Below are 24002 nucleotides of genomic sequence, written 5' to 3'. Positions count from 1 at the left end.
TGACTCTCTCCTTCTCCCTCTGCCCCTTCCCCTTATGCTCAAATAAAAATAAGTAAATCCAGAGGGCGGCCCCAGTGGCTCAGTGGTTTAGCGCTGCCTTCAGCTCAGGGCCTGATCCTGGAAACCCGAGATTGAGTCCTCCATCAGGCTCCCTGCATGGGGCTTGCTTCTCCCTCTACCAGTGTCTCTGCCTCTCTCTCTTTCTCTCTGTGTCTCTCATGAATAAATAAATAAAAACTTTTTTAAAAATAAGTAAATCTTTTTTTATAAATTTATTTTTTATTGGTGTTCAATTTGCCAACATATAGAACAACACCCAGTAAATCTTAAAAAAAAAAGAATATGGTAAACTTTTGCTATTAACCATCACTAAGGCATTTGTAAATTGCTTTAGCAGGTCTCTTTTATCCAGTAATTATCAACCTTCTAAAGCAGTGCTGTCCAATAGAAAATTCTACCATGATAGAAATGACTTTTATCTGTGCTGTCCAATAAGGTAGCCATCATATGGCTATTGAGTAGTTGCAATGTCGATAGTGTGACTGAGGAACTAGATTCTTCAAATATTACTTAAAAATAAAAATAAAATATTACTTAATTTTAATTAATTTAAGTAGCCGAATATGGCTAATGGTCCTCATAATGCACGACACGCTTCTAGAGTTTTTTTAAACCTAATATTCTACCAAAAATAAACTTCCAATAAACTCTCCTGGGGAAAGGAGTGGAATTCCCACTCCCTATCTTTCCAGCCATTGAGAATTATTGGCCTAGTGAGCCACTGTACTGATGGAAATGTGTTGCAATCCTCAGGCAGATTGGAATAGAAGAGCCTAAAACTGGTGTGACAAATTGTAGCTAGTTCTGCCCCTCCCTGCTCCAGTCAATCCACTGCCAAACAAGTCTCATAACCTAGAGCAGTGTTTCCCAACTGGGGTGATTTTACCTCCCAGGGACACTAGACAATGTCCAGAGATATTTGTGGTTATGAAATCTGGGGGAAGGGAGAACTGATAGTGGCGTCTAGTGGGCAGAAACCAAGGATACAGCTAAACATTCTACAATGTACAGGATGTCCCCCCACAACAAAGAATTTTCTGGCCCTGAATGTTGAGAAACTCTGCTCTGGAGGGATTCTGAAACAATCTCAGACATCTATTCTGCTCTTAAGGGTTTCCAAGGACAGGGGCGCCTGGGTGGTGGTTCAGTCAGTTCAGCATTTCTTGCTATCAGCTCAGATCTTGATCTCGGGATCTTGATCTCGGGTTTGTGGGTTCGGCCTATGTTGGGCTCCATGCTGGATGTGGAGCCTACTTTTAAAAAAAAAGGTCTCCAAGGACAGAGGTCTCTAAACTCCCTGAAGAATTCAGTGCAATGTTTACACTAACCCTAGTTTACTCCCTTCGAATTACCTGGAAGAAAATTGTTCCTTTCCATAATAGGAATAGTTTCAAAAACCCAATTTTCAATCTGAATAGCAAAGAAAAACGTTTCTAAGACGATGGAGGCTATAGAGAAGGAAAACTGGATCTAGTTCACCAATTAATAAGATATTTGAAGGAAGAAAGCCTTTGAACCTGCCAAAGTTTTAGAATGAATGACAGATTATGATTCCCAGGTAATAAAATGGCTGACCACATTACCCCAAAAGGTGATAAGTATAAAAGGGTAAAGAAATTCTCAAATGGTGTTGGATTTAGCTTCTAAAGTCATAAGTGGATAAAGATGTGGTCTATATATACAATGGAATATTACTCAGCCATAGAAATGATAAATACCCACCATTTGCTTCAACGTGGATAGAACTGGAGGGTTTTATGCTGAGTGAAGTAAGTCAATTGGAGTAGGACAAACATTATATGGTTTCATTCATTCGGGGAATATAAAAAATAGTGAAAGGGATTAAAAGGGAAAGGAAAGAAAATGAGTGGGAAATATCAGAGAGGGTGACAGAACATGAGAGACTCCAAAAACTGGGAAACAAACAAGGGTTAGTGGAAGGGGAGGTGGGTGGGGGGATGGGGTGACCGGGTGGCGGGCACTGAGGGGGGGGCACTTGATGAGATGAGCACTGGTGTTGTATGTTGGCAAATCGAACTCCAATAAAAAATATACAATAAAAGAAGAAAAAATTCATAAGGGACTATTTGGAGAAGCCTGAAATATTAGGGCCATCCCTCTTTGAAACTGATAGCAAGGGGGACATCTGGGTAGCTCAGGGGTAGAGCATCTGCCTTCAGGTCAGGGTGTGACCCTGGTTCCAGGGATTGAGTTCTGCATAGGACTCCCTGTGAGAAGCCTGCTTCTCCCTCTGTCTATGTCTCCTCTCTCTCTGTGTCTCTCATGAATAAATAAATAAAATCCTTAGAAAAAGAAAAAGAAATTGATAACATGGAAGGAATTCACGCTCTCCCCCAACACATCCTATGCCTCAAAGACAGAAATCTTGGCTGTAAGGCCCACAAGCCTGAGATAGTCACTGGGCTAGATCACATATTTTAGGTCTTCTGAATTTCTCCATCCTGCAGTTTAGGTACATTTTCTCACACGTTGTCTTCAGGGAAGAAGTTGAAAAGTCTCTGTGTTCATTTTTGAAAACCAAACTGGATAATTCAGATTATAAACTCACTTTTCTGGGCAGCCCCGGTGGCGCAGCGGTTTAGCACTGCCTGCAGCCCAGGGCGTGATCTGGAGACCCTGGATAGAGTCCCACGTCAGGCTCTCTGCATGGAGCCTGCTTCTCCCTCTGCCTGTGTCTCTGCCTCTCTCTCTCTTTCTCTCTCTCTCTGCATCTCTATGAATAAATAAATAAAATCTTAAAAAAATAAACCCACTTTTCTTCTCCTAACTGAGCTTGGGGAAATTCTAAACTATACTACATAATGATCCCCTACTCTTGACTACACTTTGTCTAACAATAAACCAAATGCCTCTATGCAACAGCAACCCTCAGGGCCGGATATGATTCAATCTTGCAGATGTTTTACCACTAGACAGAAGAAAACTGATGACCTTATAATGTTTCCTTTGCTAAAAGATTGAGGATAGTCATGTAAAGAGAAATGATCTCCCCACCTACTCAGGACCTATGCCCACATTTAAAGTTCCTGTTAAGCACTAGTGTCCTACCTCTGGAGTTCTACGGCCAGCTCCCTGGATTGTTTCAGGTGTGGATAACTAAGAGAAGCAGGAATGTGAAGTCAATAATTGCTTCATGAATGTGACACAATCTCCTCTTTCAAGCCTTGTCCTTCAATTACATAACCCTTCAATCCAATGCCTGAATATGAATTGAGCAACTTTAAAACAAAACACCATTTGGCACATATATGGAGCATGTGATGAAAAGCATTATTGGCAAAGGGAATACTTTTGATATTATTTAACATGAAGTTGGCTTTTAGATTTCTGGCCTGCTTTTCTTTATACCTTTTTAAAAGGTCTCTTACCTACCACAAACCAACATGAAGCCATTTTCTTTATCTAGCCTTATCCCACATTGCTTTGGAGAGTACTAGTGAGAATTACCCTATTATAACTGCTACCACACTATGAGAACCAATTGAGTTTAAAAGTTATCACCTAAGCTCCTCTAGGCCTAAACTGGTGCTCCCACTCATACCTACCAATTTTCAATGGTACGGCAATGAACATACCTTTCAAGCGTATGGCTGTGAACTACTTAAAATAGAGATTGTTGGCTCTTTTTTTTGCATGAAAGACTCTTTTTCTGCTCATTCTGATTTTTTTTTTTTGGTTGGCAAATGTGCTTCTATCAAGATCAGTACCCACTGGAGGCACCTGGACGGCTCAGTCAGTTAAGTGCCCTACTCTTGGTTTGGGCTCAGGTCATGATCTCAGGGTTGTGAGATTGAGCCCCATGTCAGACTCCATGCTGGGCATGTAGCTTGCTTAAGATCCATTCTCTCTCTCTCTCTCTCTCTCTCTCTCTATCTCTATCTCTATCTCTATCTCTATCTATCTATCTCTCTCTCTCCTCCCTGCTTCTAAAAAACTTAAAATTTTTAAAAAATGTTTAAAAAGATCAGTATCCACTGGAAAAATTGGAAAATAATCAATGGTAGTTTGTATTGAATTTTATGATATAGTTGATATCAATCTGGTTCCCCTCACATGGTCTTCTGCCTTGGTTGGATCACTAAGGTTTCTGCATCTGGGTTCTCAGCCTGGCCCATAAACTGTTACCATGCTACCCAAACTCACAGTAGTCATGTGATAAGAAATGACATGGAAAACTCTAAATCAGCTTGGTAGCATCCTCTTCTCAGCAAAGCAATCTATAAGAAAAATTTAATTTAAAATTTACCTGGTGACCTATAGAAAAACAAACCAAGAGCAACGGCCTTCCTAAACAGATATTTGTATCAAGCTCCACCATAGGACTATCTCTCCAGCTAACCACACTCATGTTGGCAGATTGAGGCTCCATTCCTTTGTGTGGTCTTAGAGATACAATGATGAGCCCTTCACTTCTGACATTTTTCCCATCTCCATAATAACCTACATCTTCTGATTCACTTCTTTTTAACTTGCTGCACCATTTTCACTATTTTTCTGGAGAGTGTCATATCTTAACTGTGCACAGAATGCCTTTACAGACAGCTAGCTCCCCAAAAGCCACTCACAGTATATGCCCTTCCTATATTGGCTTTTTTTTTTTCCTTCTCCTTCATTTCCATCTAAAGGCACATCTTACATTAGGAGTCAGTGGTCCCCGTTATTCATTATACTCATATTTTGCAAAGTAAGGTGTATGGAATGATTCATTTACACTTTGTGATCACCTAGATTTGAGAAAAATGCCTTTCTAGTTTTCTTCCAACTGGAAACCTAAAATTAGGTTTTACAACTAAACTCTTACAACCTATCGAGTTAGCTATATGCATTTTATCATAGACTTAGCTCTTATCTTTTGAAAAATTATGAGCCCCCATCAGATGAGAAATTGAGAATGGTTTTGTAGGCTTCCAAATCTTGAGCAATGCTATATAATGTTTATATGGGTTTAAAGAAGTTTAGTCAATAAGGTCAATTAATACCCAATAAAACCTATAACATATACTTATGTTATATCTGAATATTCAATGTTAGTATTGTAGATTTGTTTATTGATGTAACAAAATCAAACAGTTGGTCTTTTGCTGGTTTGAGGTTAAGTAGTATAGCAGTTAACAGTACAGACTTTGGAACCAAATTGCCTGTGTTCAAGTGCCGGCGACTACTTCCTAGCTATATGACCTTGGATAAGGTACTTACCTTCTCGAAGACTGAGTTTCCTCAGGTGTAAATGGGGATAATTCCTATGCCTATACTATAGAACCATGGTTAGAATTAAATGAGATACTGAGCATGGTGCCTGGTGATGTAGAAATGTTAGGGTTCTGAGCAGTCAAGAAAGAATTCTTAAGACATCTTGGGTGCAAAAAGGTGGTTTTCTTAAAGCAGGGGGACAGCACCCATGGGCAGAAAAGAGATACAACGGGGTTGTGCCGAAGTGACCGACTATATACTTTAAAGTTGGGAGGAGGGGATTAGGGACAGCACAAACCTCCAGGGTATTTTGGAAACAAGGTTTCCAGGACCCTAAGTGGGCTAGCTATGTTAGGAAAAAGGTCATTTATTACGGTTTAGTAAAACTTCAGTAATGAGACCCTACAGATCTACAGCAGTGGGCCATATGCTTGGGGAATGATTGCCAACATACATCATGGGGGACAGAGATCAAGAAGTTTTCAAAGGAATTTCTATATGCTTAAAGTAGTCTCACAGGATCCTGTGAGATTGTCTTTTGCTCTTAGCAAAGTATCAACATCCAGGCAGCTGAGCTCCCAGAGGAAGGTTACTCTGCCCGTTTCAAGGCCTTGGCAATGAACTATAAGGAATAAGGAAATTTAATTTTTCTTTTGCCTTCATTTCCCACATCACCTGGTATATGGAAAGGGCTCAATAACCAGTAGGCATTAGTATTTTTTTTTATCCCATGTTAATCAGGCTAATGCTGGCCACTGTTATATACACTATTGATTTTTACATATCAATATTGACCTTTTTAAAATACCACATGAGTTCTATAACATTGTCCCCAAATAAGTTTTGCCCATTTTCGTCTTCCAACCTAGATTATATATACTTTGGCCTTGAAATCAGCTCAGATGATCTACAAAACCTTAATTTTTATTATTCTATTTTTATCAGAATAGGAAAAAGATTATTTCCCATCTGATGCCAATAGCTGCTCCAAAGTAACTCATGTATTATCACCCTTCTAGCTAACTGACCTTATAGGTAAGGCAGAGTGGGCAGCTGGTAATGTGACATGATTAGATGCTGGTGTTCTTCATTTTTTGAGTAATACAGAGAAATGAAATTTCATTTCCAGCAGCCCAAGGGAAAGGAGAAAAAGATTGAACATTGATTCTATCTGGCATGTTAGGGGCGGGGGAGGAAGGGATCCAGCAGGTAGAAAAAGAAGCCTTGCAGTTTCACTCAATCCAGGCACAAGATAGGAGATTTGTTTTCAACATGATGCTATCAGGCCAGCTGTGTGAGGAAGTGCCAATTGGAGAGGTTTGGCCTATGACCAGACAGCATTATGGGTATGAATTAGGTGGCTCCTGATAAGGGTCTGCCCATTAATTATAAATGGGGGGTTTAATTTCAGAAGCTTGTGATAAAACTCCAGCAAGGGTGCCTGCCTAAGGCTGGTAACAATAGGGTTCAGAAAAATTCCAATTAGCAGATTGTGTCCAGTGATGAAGTTATGGAAATGAATGTATCATTTGGGCCCCTTGAGTACAATAACCTTGTAAAAACTCCAGCTAGTCCTGAGAGTGGGGAAGGTGGAGCATTATTTATTCCTCTGTATCCTCTGGCTATGGAATTAAGGTGAAAATATAAAGAAGCTGACTTCAGCTCACTATGTTCACTGTACTGCATTTTATGTGATGAGCTCTGAGCCTAGCAACTCTGTTCTGTACTCATTAATCCAAAAAGATCCTAGAATATAATGCTTGCTTTTTGACAGGGAGACCTAGGGCAGATCCAGAAGCAAACTCATTAGGGCTTGGATGCAAAGTCCCGGGGAGGTGGGCAAGGTAACTTTTTTAGTGGCCTTGCCCTAAGCCCACATCATGCAAATTTTAAAACTCAATCAAGTCGGTTCATGAACCAGGTTTCCTTAGAAATGCAATTGAAGATAATGTGAATGAAATCTAATTTCCTGGTGTGTTGATTTCCCTCCCCTCTCCTGATTTTCCTTTTAAAAATCATGATTTTTAATGGGAGGCCCAAAATCATTCACTATAATTTTGAAGTTCAAAGAAAAAGCAGGGTGGAGGGGCAAGATGGCGGCAGAGTAGGGTCCCCAAATCACCTGTCCCCAACAAATTGCCTAGAAAACCTTCAAATCATCCTGAAAATCTACGAATTCGGCCTGAGATGTAAAGAGAGACCAGCTGGAATGCTACAGAGAGAAGAGTTCGCGCTTCTATCAAGGTAGGAAGACGGGGAAAAAGAAATAAAGAAACAAAAGGCCTCCAAGGGGGAGGGGCCCCGCGAGGAGCCGGGCTGAGGCCGGGGCGAGTGTCCCCAGGACAGGAGAGCCCCGTCCTGGAGGAGCAGGAGCTGCACCAACCTTCCCCGCGGAAAGGCCTCGCAGGGAGTTAGAGCAGGATCCCCAGGAGGGCGGGGATGCCCTCGGGCTCCCTGGGACAGTAACAGAGGAACTGCGCCCCGGGAGAGTGCGCCGAGCTCCCTAAGGGCTGCAGCGCTCGGCGGGACCCAGAGCAGCTCGGAGGGGCTCGGGCGGAGGAAGAGGCTCCGTGCAGAGGGGGCTGCGGGGCGGGATGCGCGAATCCAATAGCGCAGGCCCCGGAGCACAGGGCGCCGGGACACAGCCAGGATCCGGCCTCCCGGGACAGGCAGAGGCCGGGAGGGCCAGGACAGTGAGGACGGTCCTGCCCCGAGCTGAGCAGATCAGCGGCCCCGCCCGGAGCCTCCAGGCCCTGCAGACGGAGAGCTCTGTGGTTACTGCAGGAGCTGAATCCAGAGCACCAGAGCTGGTCCCGCCACTGTGGTTGTTCCTCCTGGGGCCTTACGGGGTGAACAACCCCCACTGAGCCCTGCACCAGGCAGGGCAGAGCAGCTCCCCCAAGTGCTAACACCTGAAAATCAGCACAGCAGGCCCCTCCCCCAGAAGACCAGCGAAACGGACCAGTTCCAAGGGAAGTCAAGGGACTTAAAGTAAACAGAATCGGAAGATACTCCCCCGTGGTTTTTTGGTTTTGTTTTGTTTTGTTTTGTGTTTTTTTTCTTTCTTCTTGATTTCTGATTGCTTCCCCCACCCCACCCCCTTTTTTTTTCTCCTTTCTTTCTTTTTATTTCTCTCCCCCCCCTTTTTTTTTCTCTTTTCTTTCCTTCTCTCTCTTTTTCTCCTTTTCCCAATACAACTTGCTTTTGGCCACTCTGCACGGAGCAAAATGACTAGAAGGAAAACCTCACCTAAAAAAAAAGAATCAGAAACAGTCCTCTCTCCCACAGAGTCACAAAATCTGGATTACAATTCATTGTCAGAAAGCCAATCCAGAAGCACTATTATACAGCTACTGGTGGCTCTAGAAAAAACCATAAAGGACTCAAGAGACTTCATGACTGCAGAATTTAGATCCAATCAGGCAGAAATTAAAAATCAATTAAATGAGATGCAATCCAAGCTAGAAGTCCTAACGACGAGGCTTGACGAGGTGGAAGAACGAGTGAGTGACATAGAAGACAAGTTGATGGCAAAGACGGAAACTGAGGAAAAAAGAGACAAGCAATTAAAAGATCATGAGGATAGATTAAGGGAAATAAATGACAGCCTGAGGAAGAAAAAACTACGTTTAATTGGGATTCCCGAGGGCGCCGAAAGGGCCAGAGGGCCAGAAAATGTATTTGAACAAATCCTAGCTGAAAACTTTCCGAATCTGGGAAGGGAAACAGGCATTCAGATCCAGGAAATAGAGAGATCCCCCCCTAAAATCAACAAAAACCGTTCAACACCTCGACGTTTAATAGTGAAGCTTGCAAATTCCAAAGATAAGGAGAAGATCCTTAAAGCAGCAAGAGACAAGAAATCCCTGACTTTTATGGGGAGGAGTATTAGGGTAACAGCAGACCTCTCCACAGAGACCTGGCAGGCCAGAAAGGGCTGGCAGGATATATTCAGGGTCCTAAATAAGAAGAACATGCAACCAGGAATACTTTATCCAGCAAGGCTCTCATTCAAAATGGAAGGAGAGATAAAGACCTTCCAAGACAGGCAGCCCCCTCCGAGGAGCTTCTTCCTCCGCCCGAGCCGCCGCCGCTGAGCTGCTCCCAGAGCCGCGCAGCTCCCTTCGCGGAGCCGCCGCCGGAGCCCCTCCGAGCTGCTCCGGGTCCCGCCGAGCGCTGCAGCCCTTAGGGAGCTCGGCGCACTCTCCCCGGGGCGCAGTTCCTCTGTTACTGTCCCAGGGAGCCCGAGGGCATCCCCGCCTTTCTGGGGATCCTGCTCCAATTCCCGGGGAGCCCCTTTCCGCGGGGAAGGTTGGTGCAGCTCCTGCTCCCCCGGGACGGGGCTCTCCTGTCCTGGGGTCACTCGCCCCGGCCTCAGCCCGGCTCCTCGCGGGGCCCCTCCCCCTTGGAGGCCTTTTGTTTCTTTATTTCTTTTTCCCCGTCTTCCTACCTTGATAGAAGCGCGAACTCTTCTCACTGTAGCATTCCAGCTGGTCTCTCTTTAAATCTCAGGCCGAATTCGTAGATTTTCAGGATGATTGGAAGGTTTTCTAGGTAATTTGTTGGGGACAGGTGATTTGGAGACCCTACTCTTCAGCCATCTTGACCCTCCCCCCCTCGATAGGTCTTCTAAACACAACATCTCCAAAGAAACGAGAGCTTTAAATAATACACTGGACCAGATGGATTTCACAGATATCTACAGAACTTTACATCCAAACTCAACTGAATACACATTCTTCTCAAGTGCACATGGAACTTTCTGCAGAATAGACCACATACTGGGTCAGAAATCAGGTCTGAACCAATACCAAAAGATTGGGACCATCCCCTCCATATTCTCAGACCATAATGCCATGAAATTAGAACTAAATCACAACAAGAGTTTTGGAAGGACTTCAGACACGTGGAGGTTAAGGACCATCCTGCTAAAAGATGAAAAGGTCAACCAGGAAATTAAGGAAGAATTTAAAAGATTCATGGAAACTAGTGAGATGAAGATACAACCATTCAAAATCTTTGGGATGCAGCAAAAGCAGTCCTGAGGGGGAAATACATCGCAATACAAGCATCCATCCAAAAACTGGAAAGAACTCAAATACAAAAGCTAACCTTACACATAAAGGAGCTAGAGAAAAAACAGCAAATAGATCCTACACCCAGCAGAAGAAGAGAGTTAATAAAGATTCGAGCAGAACTCAATGAAATCGAGACCAGAAGAACTGTGGAACAGATCAACAAAATCAGGAGTTGGTTCTTTGAAAGAATAAGATAGATAAACCATTAGCCAGCCTTATGAAAAAGAAGAGAGAGAAGACTCAAATTAATAAAATCATGAATGAGAAAGGAGAGATCACTACCAACACCAAGGAAATACAAACGATTTTTAAAAACATATTATGAACAGCTGTACGCCAATAAATTAGGAAATCTAGAAGAAATGGACGCATTCCTGGAAAGCCACAAATTACCAAAACTGGAGCAGGAAGAAATAGAAAACCTGAACAGGCCAATAACCAGGGAGGAAATTGAAGCAGTCATCAAAAACCTCCCAAGACACAAAACGCCAGGGCCAGGTGGCTTCCCAGGGGAATTCTATCAAACGTTTAAAGAAGAAACCATACCAAAAAAAAAAAAAAAAAGAAGAAACCATACCTATTCTAGTAAAGCTGTTCAGAAAGATAGAAAGAGATGGAGTACTTCCAAATTCGTTCTATGAGGCCAGCATCACCTTAATTCCAAAACCAGACAAAGACCCCACCGAAAAGGAGAATTACAGACCAATATCCCTGATGAACATGGATGCAAAAATTCTCAACAAGATACTAGCCAATAGGATCCAACAGTACATTAAGAAAATTATTCACCACGACCAAGTAGGATTTATCCCCGGGACACAAGGCTGGTTCAACATGCGTAAAACATTCAATGTGATTCATCATATCAGCAAGAGAAAAACCAAGAACCATATGATCCTCTCATTAGATGCAGAGAAAGCATTTTACAAAATACAGCATCCATTCCTGATCAAAATCTTCAGAGTGTTGGGATAGAGGGAACTTTCCTCGACATCTTAAAAGCCATCTACGAAAAGCCCACAGCAAATATCATTCTCAATGGGGAAGCACTGGGAGCCTTTCCCCTAAGATCAGGAACAAGACAGGGATGTCCACTCTCACCACTGCTATTCAACATAGTACTGGAAGTCCTCGCCTCAGCAATCAGACAACAAAAAGACATTAAAGGCATTCAAATTGGCAAAGAAGAAGTCAAACTCTCCCTCTTCGCCGATGACATGATACTCTACATAGAAAACCCAAAAGCCTCCACCCCAAGGTTGCTAGAACTCATACAGCAATTTGGTAGCATGGCAGGATACAAAATCAATGCCCAGAAATCAATGGCATTTCTATACACTAACAATGAGACTGAAGAAAGAGAAATTAAGGAGTCAATCCCATTTACAATTGCACCCAAACGCGTAAGATACCTAGGAATAAACCTAACCAAAGAGGTAAAGGATCTATACCCTAAAAACTATAGAACACTTCTGAAAGAAATTGAGGAAGACACAAAGAGATGGAAAAATATTCCATGCTCATGGATTGGCAGAATTAATATTGTGAAAATGTCAATGTTACCCAGGGCAATTTACACGATTAATGCAATCCCTATCAAAATACCATGGACTTTCTTCAGAGAGTTAGAACAAATTATTTTAAGATTTGTGTGGAATCAGAAAAGACCCCGAATAGCCAGGGGAATTTTAAAAAGAAAACCAGAGCTGGGGGCATCACAATGCCAGATTTCAGGTTGTACTACAAAGCTGTGGTCATCAAGACAGTGTGGTACTGGCACAAAAACAGACACATAGATCAATGGAACAGAATAGAGAACCCAGAAGTGGACCCTGAAATGTATGGTCAACTAATATTCGATAAAGGAGGAAAGGCTATCACTGGAAGAAAGACAGTCTCTTCAATAAATGGTGCTGGGAAAATTGGACATCCACATGCAGAAGAATGAAACTGGACCACTCTCTTTCACCAAACACAAAGATAAACTCAAAATGGATGAGAGATCTAAATGTGAGACAAGATTCCATCAAAATCCTAGAGGAGAACACAGGCAACACCCTTTTTGAACTTGGCCACAGTAACTTCTTGCAAGATACATCCACAAAGGCAAAAGAAACAAAAGCAAAAATGAACTATTGGGACTTCATCAAGATAAGAAGCTTTTGCACAGCAAAGGATACAGTCAACAAAACTAAAAGACAACCTACAGAATGGGAGAAGATATTTGCAAATGACATATCAGATAAAGGGCTAGTTTCCAAAATCTATAAAGAACTTATTAAACTCAACACCAGAGAAACAAACAATCCAATCATGAAATGGGCAAAAGACATGAAGAGAAATCTCACAGAGGAAGACATGGACATGGCCAACATGCACACGAGAAAATGCTCTGCATCACTTGCCATCAGGGAAATACAAATCAAAACCACAATGAGGGGATCCCTGGGTGGCGCAGCGGTTCGGCGCCTGCCTTTGGCCCAGGGCGCGATCCTGGAGACCCGGGATCGAATCCCACATCGGGCTCCCGGTGCATGGAGCCTGCTTCTCCCTCTGCCTGTGTCTCTGCCTCTCTCTCTCTCTCTCTCTCTCTGTGACTATCATAAATAAATAATAATAAAAAAAAACCACAATGAGATACCACCTCACACCAGTGAGAATGGGGGAAATTAACAAGGCAGGAAGCCACAAATGTTGGAGAGGATGCAGAGAAAAGGGAACCCTCTTACACTGTTGGTGGGAATGTGAACTGGTACAGCCACTCTCGAAAACTGTGTGGAGGTTTCTCAAAGAGTTAAAAATAGACCTGCCCTAGGACCCAGCAATTGCACTGTTGGGGATTTACCCCAAAGATTCAGATGCAATGAAACGCCGGGACACCTGCACCCCGATGTTTCTAGCAGCAATGTCCGCAATATCCAAACTGTGGAAGGAGTCTCGGTGTCCATCGAATGATGAATGGATAAAGAAGATGTGGTTTATGTATACAATGGAATATTACTCAGCCATTAGAAACGACAAATACCCACCATTGCTTCAATGTGGATGGAACTGGAGGGTATTATGCTGAGTGAAGTAAGTCAATCGGAGAAGGACAAACATTGTATGTTCTCATTCATTTGGGGAATATAAATAATAGTGAAAGGGAATAGAAGGGAAGGGAGAAGAAATGTGTGGGAAATATCAGCAAGGGAGACAGAACATAAAGACTCCTAACTCTGGGAAATGAACTAGGGGTGGTGGAAGGGGCGGAGGGCCGGGGGTGGGGGTGAATGGGTGACGGGCACCGAGGGGGCACTTGAAGGGATGAGCACTGGGTGTTATTCTGTATGTTGGTAAATTGAACACCAAAAAAAATTAATCTTTTTAAAAAAAGCAAAACTTGATAAGAAAAGAATAAAATTGAATTTTCCACCTGGCCTCAATCTGAACACAAAATGGCTGTTAAAGGATAATTTTTATTAAAAATAAAAAAGGTTAAACCATGATCCTTATACAAATTTAAATTAAGCACGTCAGAGATTTTATTTAATTCATTAATTACTGAGGGATGGGGGGGTTGTCTGTAAACTATGGCCTGCAAGCCAAGCCAAATTCAGCCTGTCACCTGTTTTTGTAAATGAAATGTTATGTTGTACAACCATACCCATTCATTTCCATATTACATATGGCTATTTTCCAGCCACAACAGCAGAGTTGCAAGGCCCACTAAGCCTAACCTATTCACCATCCACTATTCATGGAAAAAGTTTATTGACCCCTTATATAGACCGTCAGAAATGCTGGAAAAAGAACTTACAAACAGGTGCAAAGAAATTTACAAACAGATGCTTAAGGCAATGATCAATTGCATTTCACCAAACAAGTAATATTTGCATTACAATTTACAACCTTGTAAAATAGCTCAAAGACCATCAAAGCACGGATAATGCAGAAAATATACTAGACCTAGACTATTTTAGGCCAGTTACATGAACAGAACCTTGATTAAGATCCAGGGAGAAATCTTGTTTGACAAATGAGGGCCCCAGTGTGGGAGAAGTTGGGATTCTGCAACCAACAGAACAAAGAATGGCCTAATGCAGGGCTCCAGTAATTGGAATTTGGAATGGGGGAGGCTGAGACTGGCTACCTGACCACATCCTACCTCAAGCTTCACTTGCTCTGGAAATGGGCTGGGCTCAATCTTTGGAGGAGATCCACAGGCAGAGCTGTGAGGGAGCTGGGGTGAGCTGAGGCTGATTCTGTTTACTTCCTCGATTTCAATTGCAATTATAAGCTGAAGACTCTCACACCTGTATTTTCAGCCTTGACCTTTCTTTCAAGATTCATACTAGAGTCATACAATTTCCTGCTACTGTTCCAGTAGGTATTTCAAATTCAACATGTCCAAAATTGAACTCGTCTTAACTCAAAAACTGCCCCTCCTCCTGTATCAGCTATCTCAATTGATAACACCCCTATTCAACCAAGCATGCAACATCCTTGATTTCTTCTCCCTCCAGTACTAACTGACATGTCCAGTGAATGTCTTAAATCTGCTCTCGCCTGTTTATCTTTAGAATTATTGTCTAGTTTAAGATCCTCCCCATCTCTTCACTTGGACTAATGAGATTTTTAACTAGGGCTTACACTGGGAGAGCCGGTTGTAAACATCACTTCCCAACTTTGTGCTCTACAACATCATTGGTAGCTTGAAATTGGGAATACTTACACCATAGAAATTGACAAACACTACAGATCATGATTTTTTTTTATAGAGAGCTTCTTATTAATCATTTACCAGCACATTTAACACTGTCCATTCCCCAGTCTTGGGCCAAACTGATCTTTGTAAAACACTTGTTCAACTATGCCACTCTCCTTGATTAGAACTCTTCAGGGATGCCTGAGTAGCTCAGTGGTTGAGCATCTACCTTTGGCTCAGGGTGTGATCCGGAGTCCGGGGATAGAGTCCCACATCAGGCTCCCTATGAGGAGCCTGCTTCTCCCTCTGTCTCTGCCTCCCTCTGGGTGTCTCTCATGAATAAACAAATAAAATATTTTTAAATAAAAACTCTTAAGTAGGAGCCCCTGGGTGTCTCAGTCAATTAAGCATCAGACTCTTGGTTTTGGCTCAGGTCATAATCTTGGGGTTGTGACATGAAGCACCACATCAGGCTCCTCACTGGGTGTGGAGCATGCTTATGATTCTCTCTCTCTCTCTCTCTCTCTCTCTCTCTCGCTCTCTCTTTCTCTCTCTCCATCTGCCCCCTCCCCCTTTCCCTCTCTATAAAAAAGAAAAAAAAAACTCTCCCCATGGCTCCCCGCGGCCAACAGGTAACATTAAATTCCTTAACATAACATATGAGGCTTTTCATCATCTGGCCCCTGCTTAAATGTCCAGCTTCCTGTCCTACCTGGCCTTTATCTCATAAGTTATATGCTAGCTCAAAGGTCACAAACTGGTTCGCTCAAGCCTAAATTGTCTCATATACGTATTTTGTTGGGACTGCACACTGTCTTTATCTTTTTAAGCCAACATTTAAAACTTTAAGAAATTCTACCCTGCAGGGGATTAAGAGGTACAAACTTCCAGTTAGAAAACAAAGCATGAGGGATCCCTGGGTGGTGCAGCAGTTTAGCGCCTGCCTTTGGCCCAGGGCGCGATCCTGGAGACCCGGGATCGAATCCCACGTCGGGCTCCCGGTGCATGGAGCCTGCTTCTCCCTCTGCCTGTGTCTCTGCCTCTCTCTCTCTCTCTCTGTGTGTGTGTGTGACTATCATAAAAAATTAAAAAAAAATTTAAAAAAAGAAATTGTTAAAAAAAATAAAAAAAGAAAACAAAGCATGAGAATATAATGTACAGTATAAGGAATATAGTCAATAATATGGTAATAACTTTCAATGGTAACAGATGGTAACTATACTTATCATGGGGATCATTTTTATAATGTTTCAAAGTATCAAATCCCTATGATGTACACCAGAAACTAATAGGATATTGTATGCCCATTATACTTCAAGTTTTAAAAAGGACGTTATTCAACAACAAAATAAATTCTATGGTAAAGTCCATATTTCTGGCTTCTTTTGAGCACTTACGACATTAGGCCCTTATGCATGCTTATAACAATTTTATAACAACAAGGAGTATAGCAGCAGATACCCCCTTTGAGAGGGTATGTGCTCTACAGTTCACTGGTTTCTATCATTCATTCATCCAAATTATGCATATACACCCACATATAGCCTTCATTTCTGTTACCATATCACAAAATCTTGTGTATTATGAGAAATCTCTCACTCTCATTATAGAATCTGTCTTTCTTTACCATGACTGTCCTGATGATAGACCATGGTCCCTTCCCTAGAAAGGGAAAGGCAGCAGGATAAGAAAAGAAGAAGCAGAGAGGGGAAGAGGAGTATAAATCTGTGGTCTTTGGGTCAGAGTCTCCACTATAAAACACCAGAATTGTGAAAACAGCAGGCAGGGACTGTCCTAGCTGGGGAGACCTCAGGATATTCCCTATAAAACCCATTTGTGAACCCTCTTTAGTCTTGGAATGTCTACCTTCTCAGATGGACATGAAAAGGAAAGACCCAAGGAAATTATCTCACATTGACTCAGATTATTGGAGCCAGCCTGGTTTATAAATGAGTCAATTTCTTAATTTGAAAATAGAAAATCTTTTTCTTTTCTTCTTTTTTTTTTCTTTTTTTTTGCCCTGTGCCTATCGTGTGTTTAACACTGTGCCAGATGCTATAGAGAAAACAAAAGCAATCTAAGACAGCTGTCTTCGACTCACAACCTTATTGATGAAGCAAGAAATGCATACGTGAAATAATTAAAGAAAATATAAGGAGGCAGCATCAGAAAAGTGAGATCCTAGATGTGACCTAGTGCCCACAACATCTGGGTGGTCAGTAAGGGGTAGGATCAAGCTAAGAGGAGGTGCTATGGAAGAAACCAGGGCTCACAATGGCCCTTCACTGGCAGAGAAATGGAGAGATACACACACACACACACAGGGGATCCCACAGGGCCGTATACTCAGAGAGCAGTGAATGAGATGGGTGTGGCAACCTATAAATAATAAGGTTGACTGGAGAGTGGGAAGACATGGCTGGTCATTATAAACCAGTTTTCTTTTATCTTTTTTAAAATGATTTTATTTATTTATTCATGAGAGACACAGGGGGAGAGAGAGGCAGATACACAGGCAGAGGGAGAAGCAGGCTCCATGCAGGGAGCCAGACACGGGACTTGATCCTGGGGCTTCCAGGATCACACCCTGGGCCAAAGGTGGCTCTAAATCACTGAGCCACCGGGGCTTCCCCCAGTTTTCTTTTAGAAAGATTTCCTCTTTTGTGTTATGTACTCAGAAAGTCAAATACAGAATCAGATCCTCCTTGTTGAGCCCCAAGTCTAAGACGATGGAATCAGATGGCTCCAGAAAGCATTTCATATTCTAAGCAAAGACAGCAACTTTCAGCTCCACTACACAAGTGGGGCTAAGCATTAGTCACATGTACCATTGTCTGTCTTGAACAGGCTTGTCAGCATTGGTATAGAGGGAAAGAAAGAAGAAAGAAGAAAGAAAAAGAGTAAGAGACGTAGAAAGAGCAAGGAAGTGGGGGAAGAGAGAAAACAGGAAGAGCACCATGGTAGGGAAGACACATTCCTCCAATCTAACCCAGGGAATCCTGTGCTACAGGCTATCCTCCCTCCACCTGCCACCTCCTGCTTCTGGATCATAGCAGAGATTGAGAAATGCTTCTGCCCACTGGGAAGGGGCAGATTTCCAGATCTGAGCTCCTTTCTTCCTGGGCAGACTGTGACATATTGCTTACTTACCATCCCCCCAACTCAAGGCTTTATGTTGGTTGTGTGTTTACATTTATTACTGGGCCCACTTAGACCTACTTTGTAATTAGCCTGTAGGCTTATGTTAATTTCTGATATTATTCTTTCCTGTGTCCAATTTACTTTATGAGCCAGTTGCTCACTTCCTGCTGTCTTGTTTATAGCTGCTTCCTCTAAATGTTTGACAATGTCTTCTTGCTGCTCTATCCAAGTAATTGACGACCAGTTCTTAACTATTCCAAGGCTGATGCAACCACTCCATGAAGTAAACAGATTTCTTGCAAACTCCTCCCCGCGGTTCTCCTCCACCCCCTCCCACTTCCTGTTTTCTGGTCACTTTCCTGTTTGTGAATCCTTAATCAAGGTGGGAAGGAGGCAAAGATGATGGAGACTGTAACACATCCTTCTGTCTGTTCAGCAATGACTGCAATGTTCTAAAAAACTTTTTTAAGAGTATAAAGAAACTATTGAGTAAAACAATATTTGTCTATTCCATGAGAATCTCAGTTATCCATGTATTGTTCTCCCCAACTCAAATGAGTATTTGGAAATATTTTCTTCGAAGTGTAGTAAGATCAATATTTCACAATTTCCTGGAATCCTATCCATGCTTTCAATACTCATCTCCATCCCTCCGTGAAGCCTCCCCTGACTACTTAAATCCTCCTCATTCCTTAGCTCTAGATCCTACCACGCTGAGACTCTTCTGTGGGTATAGATCTGCCTCCATTTCCCTATTACACTGAGAACAGCCTGGATCCCAAAACACACATTTTAAAGTCAAAAGATTTTTTTAATTCATTGGTCAGGTCCGGCAAACTCACCTAAAAATGCTCCTGAATGACCAAAGAACCCCAGACCTTTCTCCAATAGCTGCTATTTACACCAAGCATTACATCATAGACAGAATGATGTTATCAAAGTTCCTTTTTCTATTGGTAACCCCTCACCCAAGCCAAGAGGTCTCCATTTACAGAGCACTTCTTTCTGGCAATAATAGATTCTACCTTTCTAGACCTACAGCAAGTTGGAGGAACACTATCAGGCCTTGGTCTTTGATCCCCTGAAGTCCAATGTACACACAAAGTCAACAGAACCACTTGAGATTGTCTTTTCTTAGGCCTCTGGGGCTTGATTTAGTGGCATGGCCTTTAAGATTACTGGTTGTCTTTAGCCTTTCAAACAAATATTCCTAAGTCTCTATTGCTCATCTGGAACTGAGCACATGCTACTATGTACTCCTACTTACAATTTTATTTTTTTTTAATTTTTATTTATTTACGATAGTCACAGAGAGAGAGAGAGAGAGAGAGGCAGAGACACAGGCAGAGGGAGAAGCAGGCTCCATGCACCGGGAGCCCGACGTGGGGTTCGATCCCGGGTCTCTAGGATCGCGCCCTGGGCCAAAGGCAGGCGCCAAACCGCTGCGCCACCCAGGGATCCCTACAATTTTATTTAAGTCTGATCCACCCAACCAAGCTCCAGAAGGTTAGAAAAAATACCCCTTACTTCTCTGTATTCCCCCATCATGTCTTAGACAGAATTGGGCATATTGTGGTTGCATAATTTTCAGAACCAAGCTCTAGAGTTCTATTGCTTGGGTTTGAATCTTGGCTCAGTTACTAAGAGCTATGTAACCTTGGATATGTTCTTTAACTTCTGTGTGCCTCAGCTTCTTCATTTGAGGAGAATATATACCTCAGGAGGTCATGGGAATTAAATGAGTAATACACGTGAAGTGCTGTGTGCTTGGCATACAGTAAGTATTCCACAAATAGCTATGACAAAGAGGGGAACTGACAAAGGAACAGTGATTCCAATTCCTGAATCACTAACATTGGATGGGCCCTATGCTCCCTCATCTCTCTTAGCCTTAATCCTGCCCTTTATACTTTTATTTTATTGTATGTAGGTCCCCACCCTGATGATGGATACCCAGTTCTCTGAGTTCACACCAGACATCACTCCCATCATGCTGGCTGCCCACACCAACAATTATGAGATCATCAAATTGCTTGTCCAAAAACGAGTCACTATTCCACGGCCCCACCAGATTCGCTGCAACTGCGTGGAGTGTGTGTCCAGTTCAGAGGTAGACAGCCTGCGCCATTCCCGCTCCCGGCTGAATATCTATAAGGCTCTAGCAAGCCCCTCGCTCATCGCCTTATCAAGTGAGGACCCCATCCTAACTGCCTTCCGTCTGGGCTGGGAGCTCAAGGAGCTCAGCAAGGTGGAGAATGAGTTCAAGGCTGAGTATGAGGAGCTCTCCCAGCAGTGCAAGCTCTTTGCCAAAGACCTGCTGGACCAAGCTCGGAGCTCCCGGGAACTGGAAATCATCCTCAACCATCGAGATGACCACAGTGAAGAGCTGGACCCTCAGAAGTACCATGACCTGGCCAAGCTGAAGGTGGCAATCAAATACCACCAGAAAGAGGTAAGCTGAGCTTTTTTCTGCTTTCAGGAAATCGTAAGCCCTCCAGGGTCCAGTGCAGCAGAGTAAGAGTCAGCATTTTATCTCTACCATTTAGCCCTCTTACAAATGAATGGTTCAATAGGCCTCAAAAAAACAGTAGGCTTATTTATCTAAGATACATACAGCCTCTGCATATTTTCCTTATGGACAGATAACTAGGAAAAACACTGACCAACTAATTTGTTGATGGGGAAGTACTCAGTCTTTTTAAAAATGCTTATTCAGCACTTTTCTAGGTGTTTAGGATACAGAAAACAGGCACTGACCCTGCCTTCATGAAGCTTACAAGCTAGTTGTGGACGTTAAGTAAATGATCACATTAGTAAATATGTAATTACAAGCAATGTAAGTGATCTGAAGGAGAACTTCTATGAGAACTCATAACAAAAGACCCTACCCTATATACTAGGGCCATGGTAGTTAGTAATCAAGGAGGGCTCATGGTCTGGATGCTTCTGGAAATGAATGATTATTGTGAATAGCATCTTTGATTAAAGGAATCTGAAACACTAAGGTTGTGTTTCATAACTGCATCTCCCTGGTCCACTTTACATGAATACTTATGTTAAGCTCAAAAATCTCTCTTGAGATGCTTTCCAGCATTTTACTAAGATCTTTAAGATGAAATTGTGACAAGGGGTAGAGAATTCAGCGGTTTTCCTTACCTTGCTAAAATGCAGTTCCACCTTTCAGAAGTCTAATGGAGATGACCTCCAGAGACTATTACCCTGAAGAGATGTGACATTTGAGACTGATGGGTAGTTGTGTCTGTCAATACAAATAACTTCCCAAAAAAACTAAAGAGATGTGACATTTGAGACTGTATGGGTAGTTGTATCTGTCAATACAAAACTCTCCCAAATAACTAAAGGAATTAGGGGTTATTTTTTCTTTTTTTACTTTTTTTGTTGTTGGTGTTGGTGGTGGTTGGTTGGTTGGTTAGCTGACTGGCCTTTGAACTAAGGGTTATATAGGCAGAAGAAAAACAAGTTTTAAATATGGACTGGAGGAATAGGGCCCTTGAAAAAATAAGTATATACCCTATAATATGGCTCAGTACCTTTAGTCTATTGAGATAATGCTATCAATACAAGAATTCAGTAATCAACTTTTATGTAAAAAATTATTGTAAAAATCTAGTTGGGTAATAGTGGGTTAATAATGTTCAGAGTTACATAATCCCCTCAGGAATAAAATCTTAACTTTAAATGGAATATAATTTACTATTTCCTGGAAGGCTTTTTCATTGTTGGCTTTTAACTCATTACTATTCCTACTAGCACTCCAGTGGGCTCCCAAAAAGAATTTAACTTGGTGATTCAAAAATAAAGAAGCTCAGAAGAATGAAACAAAATCTGATTCCAAAGTATGACTTTGACATGGAGTAAAATAGGAAAGCTCTAATCTCTTAGAAAACAGGTGTAAAACTATTGTATAATCTTTCCATGTGACATAGACCCTTGGGCATTGTCATATGGACATTTGTCAGATATTCCTAAAAAGTCCTGATTTCATATATTGTCCCATTTGTCAGATATATCATCCGAAAGTCTTTGAAAATTTTACCACTGTATTTATTCCTTATTACCATTGAAGTTAGGCAGAAAAATTATTATAATTCATTTTACAAACAAGAAAGAACTATATTTCAGAGATTTGTTCAGGATTATCAGATAAAGCCAGAAGTAGAACTTTCAGACTGCTGGTACAATACTGTCTCTGAGTGTACTCTATCTTCTGCCGTGTGGGGTTCTTTTATGCTGGTTTTGTACCTCCAAATTCACCACCAGGTAATTTAAGATGAACACACGTTCTTTGATTTGTGAATGAAAGTTTATTAGTTAAAATCTGTTAAAACACATAGCAATAAAATGGCATGGATCAACAGCAAATAAAGATGATATTCAATTATAATTTAATGACTGACATTGATCATCACATAAGGATGCAATTATGTAGTTGCAACCTCTCATGCACATTAGTCAAACACAGAAGGATAAAGACTTGTGCTTCCTAGTTCATTGCCAGCTCCAACCTATCTCCCTGGGTTTTCACATCTTCAAGTTTGTCTCAGAATGATGAGCCTGTCTCCCCCTTTATCCCTCTGTGCCATACAAGAATTGGCTTTGGTGTTAGTCTCAAGAAGGTCCAGAAAAGAGCTAGTTTAAATAATGTAGTAGCCACTTTCTCCATTCTCCTGGATTCCAATCAGAGGTATTCAATCAGTGTACTGCTAATTTAATTAACATATCTCCCTCTAATTGGGCTTTTAAGTGCATGACCTGTATTAATCGCCAACCAACTATTTCTATCAATATCAATGACTTAGGGTTAGTTAATTTGCATATTACAAAAACAAGGCTTTGTTCATAAACCTGCTTAGGAACTCTATACCATGGCTTTCCACTCTAAATAGCCGCATGACTATTCTATACAACTTACTGCTTTTCTTCTCTCCTGAAAATACTATTCCTTACTCGCTCTTGTTCCTAAGTATTTTATTATTGCCTACACTTACTTATCACTATCAACACTATACACACTTAATACAACAACCCATTGTTTGGAGCGGGGTTACACTTGAACAGTTCTTAAACACATATAATCACACAAAGCAAACATTGCAATATATTTTATCTAATCCTGAGGCATCATTATAGTACAATCTTTCCACGTGACCCATGGAACCAGGAGGCTACCCAGCTTCAAACATCTTCCAGTTTTGACACATAGTTGTTTTATAGGCTGCTTCAAGCTTTATCTTGTTTCAAGGTCTGGAGTAGTCACACAGATTTCTCTTGATGTATTTTGATGGCCTGTTTGAGTTAGTTTGCTTGCTTGTGGTTTCTCATTAATATTAACAGTTTTAGTAAGCTCACACTAATCCATTGCAGAATTGCTATAAAGTCTATATTCCAGAGTTCTACCTAGGGGAATAGCCACCCTTCAGTATCTATCATATATGAGGAGCACCAGATCTGTCCATTTACAGTGAAATTGCTCACTAAATAGAATTTGTAACAGACTGATGGTCTCTCCTTGGATGTTTCCTGATTTTGCCGAAGTACTCCTGCTTTGGATTTTATTTTGACACAAAATTATAGCCAATTTCCTAAAGTCCAAATTCCTAGTGGAGAGTTTGTATCTTCCCTGTTTTCAAACCTTTTTTTCCCAAACCTTTAATTAAAACGTAGATTCTATCTTTTAACTTTAACCAATTCCTCTGTGATTCTTCTTGGTTGCTACATGTATAGATTTCATGTTTAATTGTTATCACAAATCCTCCTTGTAAAACTGCTCCTAATGGAATGGTGGGATAAACCATTTCTTCTTG

The 24002-nt window shown here is 41.7% G+C and overlaps 1 protein-coding gene across 1 annotated transcript in view; it reads left to right on the top strand.

Moving 5' to 3' along the window:
• TRPC5 (transient receptor potential cation channel subfamily C member 5) overlaps nucleotides 1-24002 on the top strand; it is a 270975-nt gene that overhangs the window by 145420 nt on the left and 101553 nt on the right. Inside the window, exon 3 of the mRNA XM_041741576.1 lies at nucleotides 20108-20629. Within this exon, the coding sequence (XP_041597510.1) occupies nucleotides 20108-20629 (522 nt within the window). The remainder of the gene's footprint in view (nucleotides 1-20107; nucleotides 20630-24002) is intronic.

The sequence above is a fragment of the Vulpes lagopus genome, chromosome X, assembly GCF_018345385.1.
Source record: "Vulpes lagopus strain Blue_001 chromosome X, ASM1834538v1, whole genome shotgun sequence".
Taxonomy (NCBI): domain Eukaryota; kingdom Metazoa; phylum Chordata; class Mammalia; order Carnivora; family Canidae; genus Vulpes; species Vulpes lagopus.
This window is presented reverse-complemented; position numbering and strand designations above follow the sequence as displayed.